This window comes from Palaemon carinicauda, chromosome 18, assembly GCF_036898095.1.
Source record: "Palaemon carinicauda isolate YSFRI2023 chromosome 18, ASM3689809v2, whole genome shotgun sequence".
In the NCBI taxonomy this organism is placed as follows: Eukaryota; Metazoa; Arthropoda; class Malacostraca; order Decapoda; family Palaemonidae; genus Palaemon; species Palaemon carinicauda.
The window spans coordinates 29,344,205-29,354,204 of record NC_090742.1 but is presented as its reverse complement, the minus strand read 5'-3'; the positions used below and the strand labels follow the sequence as shown (position 1 = coordinate 29,354,204).

General features: G+C 36.6%; 1 protein-coding gene across 5 annotated transcripts in view; it reads right to left on the bottom strand.

Moving 5' to 3' along the window:
- The window catches only part of LOC137657742 (peroxidase-like), a 249,080-nt gene that overhangs the window by 24,647 nt on the left and 214,433 nt on the right, over positions 1-10,000 (bottom strand). For all 5 annotated transcript variants that reach the window (XM_068392209.1, XM_068392208.1, XM_068392211.1 and 2 more), the window contains 3 exons: positions 3,487-3,657; positions 2,166-2,348; positions 1-39 (listed from right to left, as the gene is read on the bottom strand). The exon at positions 1-39 is cut by the window's left edge and continues 114 nt beyond it. In XM_068392209.1, the coding sequence (XP_068248310.1) occupies positions 1-39; positions 2,166-2,348; positions 3,487-3,657 (393 nt within the window). The remainder of the gene's footprint in view (positions 40-2,165; positions 2,349-3,486; positions 3,658-10,000) is intronic.

Genomic DNA, 10,000 nt, shown 5'->3' with positions numbered 1-10,000 from the left:
TATTAGAAGGGTTCATGAGCTCCTGGTGCAGCTTAATGGCTGCGGGAGGAAAAACAAAAATAACTCGACGAATCGTAGGTGCTTCGAGATTAGATCCAACCAACAGTAGCAAACTTTATTCAAGCCGTCGGATCTATCTCTAGCATATGTATTAAATATCCCATTCGATGTTATTTGCAATTTTGTTTTCTTTCTTTCTATTGAGGCAAAATGAGAAGTCTGCGTCAAAAATACTGTTACTGCCAATGCTTTTAGATTACGTGGTATCAAATCAATCACCAGTAACATGAGCACAAACACATAAACAGAATCCTACGCAAACAAGATGATGCAATCCGATACACTAGTACTGACACAGACATACATGTATATCTACTTGTATGTTTGTGAGTATGCAAGAATCGAAACTATTGATTATTTTGGAGAAGAAAAGGAAGGCAATAATACAGGGAGATTGAATATAACCTGTGACAGTGTTATAGTTGTTAAGATTGAATACATATTAAGTTATTCTTGGAACTAAGTGGAAGAAAGAGAAGTCTGTTTTATGGGAATGCATGGTAAATTAAAGGTTTCAAAGGCTGGTCATGAATGGCAGAGGCAAGGGACAGTGACAATGCCCTAGCTAGCAGGACAATGCCTTAGAGACTGACCATATTATTATTATTATTATTATTATTATTATTATTACTTGCTAAGCTACAGGCCTAGTTGGAAAAGCAGGATGCTATAAGGCAAGGGGCTCCCAACAGGGAAAATAGCCCAGCGAGGAAAGGAAACAAAGAAAAATAAAATATTCTAAGAACAACTTTAAAATAAAAATCTCCAGTATAAACTATTAAAGCTTTAACAAAACAAGAGGAAGAGAAATGAGATAGAATAGTGTGCCCGATTGTGTACTCATATGATCAGTGCTCAAGCACCTTTCCAACAACGCTAGGACCAGGGAGGGCCAGGGAAGGGCTATGGTAACTCAGGTGGTAGACCTATAGGCACCCTAAACACCCCATCCTAACCTCACAAGGAGGGCGAGGTTGCAGATACTATAAGAAACCATCGAGCTTGAGCGGGACAAGAACCCCAGGCTTCAGTCAGTCAGGGACGATTTTAATAGGCCACCGCAACCAGCCTCATCGATCACACCGCTTTGGATTTGCGGGAATAATGGTTTGAAAAATGACTGTGGAATATTGTTCATCTGCTTCGTTGATAGCTTTCCTCATAATTATTCATTTATCTTTTCTTACACAATTACGAGGAGAGAGAGAGAGAGAGAGAGAGATTTGACACCAATAATGACCTATCTATTATCATTATTACAAGCTATGCTGTAACCCTAGTTGGAAAAAGCAGGATGCTGTAAGCCAAAGGGCTGCAACAGGGAAAAATAGCCCATTGAGGAAAGGAAACGAGGAAATAAATAAATTATTAGCATATATGCTATAATGCGTTTATGTTTAAGAGAGGCAGAGACAATACCTTATGTAAAGACATATCTTTCCACTTTCTATCTAGACAAAAATGTAGAGGTTAACTGCTTTTAATATTTGTAGCTACTGTAAAATAATAATCTTGCTGAAACAAGGCCGAAGAACTTAAGAACTGATTATTCAACTCATGAGTTAATTACCATACCTATTGTTAAAGCATTGCAATGGTTTCTTTTACAGATATAGCCGAAGATATTCCAAAAGATAGTTTAATAATGTAATTCATCCATTGATAAACTTTTCCACGTATTCATCTGTCTCTTGATTATTCTGGCTATATTTTATCCTTCCTGCCCTTACTATCTTTTTAACTATGTATTATTATTATTATTATTATTAAATGCTAAGCTACAACCCTAGTTGGAAAATCAGGATGCTATAAGCCAAGGGGCCCCAACAGGGAAAGTAGCCCAGTGAGGAAAGGAAACAAGGAAAAATAAAATATTTTAAGAACAGTTACACCATTGAAATAAATATTTCCTATATAAACTATAAAAACTATAACAAAACTAGAGGAAGAGAAACTAGATAGAACAGTGTGCCCGAGTGTACCCTCAAGCAAGAGAACTCTAACCCAAGACAGTGGAAGATAATAATAATAATAATAATATAATAATAATAATAACAACAACAACAACATATAAATGCGCAATAAACCATCCAATTTATACTGACTGAAAGGAACTCTCCGGCCAGTCTTGTCGCATCTCATGAGTGTGTGCTGGACCAGGCTGTGCCCGAACCTGAAGGCGGCCGCTGCGAAGGCGTTCGTCGAAGAAGGATTGACGTCGCTCTTGTACCCTCTGTAATAGCCTAACTTCTGCAGAGGGAGTCGGAAGACCTGCATGACGGCTGGTCCTGTGAAAAGCAAAGAGCAAAATTAAACTTTTAAGGTAATTATCTTAGTTTGAGGTAATTTTCATGGTTTCAAGGTAAATCTTAATGTAATTCAAAGGTAATTTCGGTTTTACTACCGTCAAATTTAGGGAAATTGGAAAAATTTAAGGTAATCTAAGGTAAAAAGGCAGCATTTAAGGTAATGGCCACATGGTCAAGTTTAAACTCTGGTGACTCACTAATCAAGGTTTCTATTAGCTGGTCACATCTTAGGTTACATTTTTCTAAGCACTAGTGATTGGATACATTTTGGGAATTTATGTTCAATTGCCTCAATTACCTTTTTAAATCTACTTATAGAGAAGTTTTTTAGTGGAAAGCGTTTCAAATAATATATGGAGATTCTGCATTAGCTATTGAAATCAGAAATTTATATCCAATAATTTGAAACAACCTCAAGTGTTCTTTAAAGGATCGCAGTCCAGTGCGCACAAATTAACAAGAGGGAATTAATCAAATTAAGTTAAATAAGAAGGTTTAAAAAGTAGCAGAAACTATGAAACTAATCTTGAGTGAACCTGTTCAACAATAAGGCATTTGCACCAAGTTCCCATTTCTGAAGTTCCACCGATTCAACTCTGATTAGGAAGATCATTCCACGCTTTGACTACAACCGAACTTCTAAAATGCGTACTAATGGATCTTCCTTAAGAAAATGTAAGATTGTAGGATTTAACTTTTTAGACAATAACAAAATAAAATAGATTTATACAGAAAAGTAAATAACGACCACATCAAACTGTCATAAAACTTGCCATCGCATGCCAGCCACCCCATGCATGACTTGCCTCTCCAACTATGAAGTATCAATGGTACTGAACTTGTAGACCAAAGACGAAGATAGAAAAGCATAAAGAGCAACCTCTTGATAAACCCCTAAGACTTACCTGATTGATTAAAAATTTTACTTTTGGTTTTCTCAAGGCCTGTGCTGGCTTGCTAAATAGGCCTGCTCGTTTAAATAAAAAAAAAGTGAAAGAAACCTCAACGCCAATAAAAAGTCACTGAGCCTTGCAAAGGGCACCAATGACCTGTAGCAAATGATAATTCATAAAGGCTAGAAAGCTGGTAGCAGGAAATATAAGAAAAGATTACTGACCAAGGACAGTGGGCAGCCATTCGCCGTAAGTAATCTTCTGCATCATTGCTCCTACGATCTTCCGAGCTTCGAAGAACAAGCGGTCGTCGTTCCAGTGGGGATTCACTTCGGCTAGTTCCATCACAAGGCGATTGTGTTCGCGTAGCCACACGGTGTGCATGCTCGTTAGTGCTGTTAAAAGTGTTCAATTTTGAGGATAATGATAAAATTCAATACAGTCTAAAGCTATGATGAATAAAACTTAAGTGGAGATGAATTATAAGAATGAAAGTCTAAGAAGAATGCATGAATGTCGTTAAACATAAAGTAAAAATCTATTTCTGTAATTATGTTTTTGACTCTTGACACTACATTTGTCAATTGGAAAAAATATACCTGGCTATAAAAACACGACAATGGGAAATTATCAAAACAAACTATTAAAATTAATTTCTTGTTACACACTCCAAGAAACATGTTAACGAGCAAAAAGTAGATGAATAAACTCAGGAAATTCAATTTAGTAAAAGGTCAATAGACTCTCCTCTCTCGTCCTTACCAGTTTTCTCCTCTATTCTTTACCAATTTTTACAATCTCATCTTTACCATTTTTTCCTCTCGTCTTACCAATTGTTCCTTAACGTGTTTGATCATTTTTTCCCTATCGTTTTTACCAAGTCTTTGGACTTCGCATCTGTATACCTACTTTACAGACAACTGAATTCAGAAATTAAAATGTTCACCTATTCATTTTTCATTCTGTGAATGATTCAATGTTTATGTTTATTTTGTTAAATTTGTTTTATTTTTGTTTGCCAAATCCTTCAGAGAGAGAGAGAGAGAGAGAGAGAGAGAGAGAGAGAGAGAGAGAGAGAGAGAGAGAGATGATAATTGTTTATAGCTAAAAAGACTTCGCACGATGGAAGGTTTGTTAATTAAATTTTTTTTTGTTAAATAAGTTAGAGCTGTGACGAGAGTTTTGAGCTATTGCTTTGTTTGATTCAGACATCATCAAGTGGTGTCGTTTGAATGTCGGATCTACTCATTTTCTCTCAACTCTAGAAGTGTTATTTATTTATCATTATGATTAATCTGGCTTGGTGTGGTTGTGAATGATAGAATCAGTGTATTATCTATTTTCTATTATAATGTGATAGTTAGCTAATTGCGATCGTAAGTGTTTTTTTTTAATCTCCTCTGGAACCGGATATACTTATTGGTCAGTTGACGACATTGAATTGAATACGGATTGTGGACTGGAATGCGCACCGAAGTATACGTATTGCATTATGATAACTTCTGCTATCTAGACATTTGTGAATTTGGGTTGTTCTTAAAGAATGTGTATGTGGATAATGACGACATGGTCCGCATGAAGAACTGAAATTCAAAGCCCTGTCAAATTGACTGAATGCAGTCTACCGTTGGTCCACGAAAATCTGGACAGACTAGACTATTGTGTGAGTGAAGGTGACGGTGACGGTGTCTACACACACACACATACTCACAAACATACACACACATACGCACACACACACACACGCAAATATATGGATATATTTGTTATAGTTATGTGTTGGTATTTCTTATAGCTGATTTAGTTGCAAGGAATATAGGTTTAAGGATTATGCTGTGTTTAAATGTACCTTCTCCCCAAGAGTCCAGTTGCCAATAACGTAAGGGAAAAGTTTATATTATTGAGACATTTGTCAGTAAGATTGATTCAAGGGCTTAGGTTTTTGCTTTTACATCCCGCCACAATTCTCTGCACCTTCTGTGACACTTCCGCAACAACACTTCATTAATAAGCATCTGCTCGATAGCAAATTTCAAACGGTCCCTTTTTCATTACCCGACACTATTATCAGATGAATCCTTTCACGGAACTCATATCTTTTATAAAATTTGCTCCTTGCTTCTTTTCCGTCTGCTCCAGAACTTTTATGAAGCCTCAAAGACTTCCTTGACTCGCACACTCTCCTCTCTCTTTCTACATCCCACACTCTACCATCCTCCCAAACACAAGTACGGTAAACACTTATATAATTCTTTACTTGGCCCATTCAAACAAGTCTAGTGCCTTTCATTCGTCTATATGTCTAGAGCCTTTCATTTCTCTTTATGTCTAGGGCCTTTCATTCCTCTACATGTCTAGTGCCTTTCATTCCTCTACATGTCTATTGTCTTTCATTCGTTTACAAGTCTAGCACCTTTCATTCTTCTACATGTCTAGTGCCTTTCATTCATCTACATGTCTATCATCTTTCATTCATCTACATGTCTAGTTCGTTCCATTCATCTACATGCCTAGGGCTTTTCACTCATCTACATGCCTAGCGTTTTCAATTGCGTATATATTAGTGCCTTTCATTCATTTACAAGTTAGTGCCTTTCATTCATCTACAAGATCTAGCCCTTTTCAATTGTCTATATATGTAGAGCGTTTCATTCCTCTACATGTCTAGCACCTTTCATTTGTCTACAAGTCAAGTGTCTTTTATCTATGTACAAGTCTAGAGCCTTTCATTCGTCTACATGTCTAGCGCCTTAACATACGTCTCCATGTCTACCACCTTTCATTCATCTACATGTTGAGTGCCTTTCATTCGTCTACATGTCTAGGGCCTTTCATTCGTCTACATGTCTAGAGTCTTTGATTATTTTATATGTCAGGCGTCTTCTATTCTTCTATAAGTCTAGCACCTTTTATTCAGCTACATGTATAATACCTCTCACTTGTCTACATGTCTAGCGCTTTTTATTCAGCTACATGTCTAGTGCCTTTCTTTCGTCTACATGTCTAGCGCCTTTAATTCATCTATATGTCTAGCGCCTTTCATTCATATACATGTCTAGCGCCTTTCATTCGTAAACATGTCTAGTGCCTTTCATTCATATACATGTCTAGCACCTTTAATGCATCTACATTTCTAGTGCCTTTCATTTGCTTACATGTCTAGAGCCTTTTATTCGTCCACATGTCTAGCACCTTTCATTCATCCACATTTCTAGTGCCTTTCATTCATATACATGTCTAGATCATTTTACTTGTCTTCATGTCTAGTGCTTTTCATTTGTCAACCTGTCTATTACCTTTCATTGATCTTCATGTCTAGAGCCTTCCATTTTTCTACATGTCTATCGCCTTTCATTTGTCTGTATGTCTAGTTCCTTTTATTCATCTACATGTTTAGTGCCATCCAATCGTCTAAACGACTAGCCCCATCCATTCATCTACATGTCTAGCACCTTTTATTTGTCTCCATGTCTAGCGCATTTCATTCGTCTACATGTCTAGTGCCTTTCATTTTTTGACATGTCTAGTTCCTTTCATTCATCTACATGTCTAGCGGCTTTCATTCGTCTACAAATCTTGGGCCTTTTATTCATCTTCATGTCTAGCACCTTTTATTCACTTGCATGCCTAGCGCCTTTCATTCGTCTACATGTCTAGCGCCTTTCATTTGGCTTCATGTCTAGCGCCTTTCCTTCGTCTGCATGACTAGAGCCTTATATTCATCTAAATGTCTAGCGCATTATATTAGTCTCCATGCCTAGCGTCTTTCATTCGTCTACATGCCTATCGCCTTTCATTTGGCTACATGTCTAGCCCCTTTCATTTGCCAAATGTCTAGTGCCTTTCTTTCATATACATGTCAAGCGGCTTTCATTCGTCTAAAAATCTAGGGCCTTTCATTTGTCTACACGTGTCCTAATTCATGTATATATGTTTGCGTTGTACGTCAAGGTAAATGAATTCAATATTCATGAGTATTCCAGAAAAACCTATGTTTAAGCATGTTATTGCAATGATTGCATTTTGGTAGCGAAGGGAGTTTAGTTGCCTGAGGGCACTCGAGTTGACAAGTCCCTCACCTGAGAGGGTAGTTGAATGTGTACAGTGTACTTACGAACGAACCTTTTGTAATAAATGAAGAAAACCCATATTCCGATATCTCATTATCCGTCTACATGGGTCACATGTCTAGCAGCTTTTATTCACTTACATGCCTAGCGCCTTTCATTCGTCTACATGTCTAGCGCCTTTCGTTTGGCTTCATGTCTAGCACCTTTCCTTCGTCTACATGACTATAGCCTTATATTCGTCTACATGTCTAGCGTATTATATTCGTCTACATGGCTAGCGCTTTTCATTCGTCTACATACCTATCGCCTTTCATTTAGCTACATGTCTAGCTCCCTTTCCTTTGTCTAATGTCTAGTGCCTTTCATTCATATACATGTCTAATGCCTTTCATTTGGCTACATGTCTAGCGCCATTCACTAGTCTGCATTTCTACCATCTTTCACTCGTCTACATTTCTTGTGCCTTTCATTTGGTTCATTTGGCTACATGTCTAGCTCCTTTAATTCGTCTACATGTCAAGCGCCTTTCATATGTCTACATGTCAAGCGCCTTTCATATGTCTACATGTCAAGCGCCTTTCATTCATCTACATGTCTAGCACCTTTCATTTGTCTATATGTCTGGTGCCTTTTATTCCTCCACAAGTGTAGCGTCTTTCATTCATCTACATGTATAGTGCCTTTCATTCATTTACATGTCTTGTGCCTTTCATTCTTCTATATGTTTAATGCCTTCAACTTGTGTACATGTCTAGCACCTTTCTATGCTGTACATGTCTAGTACCTTTCATTCATCTACATGTCTAGCGCCTTTCATTTATCTACATGTTTAGTGTCTTTCACTCATCTACAAGGTTAACACTTTTCCTTTATGATGTTCATTTTGCTATTTTTAGGCAACCATTTATTTAATTTAAATGATAATTTTTAATATAATCTATTCATTCACATATTCATTATTTGTAGTATAACAGCTATATATCATTTTATATAAATTCATACCCTACATGTGTGTATGGTAATTATGAACTACTATACAAAAAGAATAAAAAAAATTACCATTATTATTATTAAGCTGCATCCCTCGTTATAAGAGCAGGATGCTATAAGCCCAAGTGCACCAACAGGAATAAATAGCTCAGTGAGGAAAGGAAATAGGGAAATAAACGATATGAGAAGTAATGAACAATAAAAATAAAATATTTAAAAAACAGTAACAACATTAAAACAGATATTTGATGAATAAACTATGAAAGAACTTATGTAAGCCTGTTCAACATAGAAGCAATTGCTGCACATTTGAACTTTTGAAGTTCTATAGATTCAACTACCCAAGTAGAAAGATAATTCCACAACTTGGCCACATCAGCAATAAAACTTATAGAATACTGTGTAGTATTGAGCCTCATGATGGAGAAGGCATGACTATTAGAATTAACGGCAGGTCAAGAATTATGAACAGGATGGAACTGTCCAGGAAGATCTGAATGTAAAGGATGATCAGAATTATGAAAAATGTTAAGCAACATGCATAAGAAATTAATTGAACGACGGTGCCAGAGATTGATATCTAAATCAGGAATAAGAAATTTAATAGACCGTAAGTTCCTGTCAAACAAATCAAGATGAGAATCAGCACCTTAAGACCAGACAGGAGAACAATACTCGAAACAAGGTAGAATAAAAGAATTAAAACCCTTTTTCATAATAGATTGATCACCGATCATCATAAAAGACTCCCAATAATCCAATTTTTGTGTGCAATTGAAGAAGGCACAGACCTAATGTCTTTCTCCAAAATAAATTTGCGGTCAAGAATCACACCTAAAATTTCAAAATAGTCATATAGAGTTAAAGAAACATTATCAATATTGAGATCCGTATGAGCCACTGTCCTTGACCTACTTACAATCATACTTTGAGTTTTGTTAGGATTCAACTTCCTGGCCCATAATTTGCACCATAAACCAATTTTAGGTATATTTCTAATAAAGGATTCAGCAACCCCAGATCTACATTCAAGAGATGGAATTAATGTAAAGAGTGTAGTATCATCTGCATATGCAACAGGCTTGTTTTCTAGACCAAACCACATGTCATGTGTATATAGTATGAAAAGTAATGGGACAAGAACACTACCCTGAGGAACACTCGACATCACATTCCTAGACTTACTATGGTACCCATCAACAACAACTCTTTGCGATCTATTACTTAAAAATTCCATAATAATGCTACGAAACGACCCACCCACTCCCAACTCTTTGAATTTGAAAACAAGAGTCTCATGATTAACACGGTCAAATGCAGAACTAAAATCAAGGCCAATTATATAAACTTCCTGACCACAATCAATTGATTTCTGTACAACATTGGGGACTGTAAGAATGGCATCACATGCTCCAAGGCCTTTACGAAAATCAAATTGGAAACTAAGGAACAGATGATTACCTTCACCTTTTGCCAAAAGATATTCAAAAGCTTTAGATAATATGGGAATAGTGGAAATTGGGCGGTAATCAGTTGAACTTGAGCTACCACAAACACATTTTCATATCGTAGTAACATTACCAATTCTCCAAGTGCTAGAAGCTCCTCTTCTTGCTAACTTGCGCAAAATAACAGATAACATTGGAGCTTAGAAATCTGCAGTCTTTTATAAAAAAGA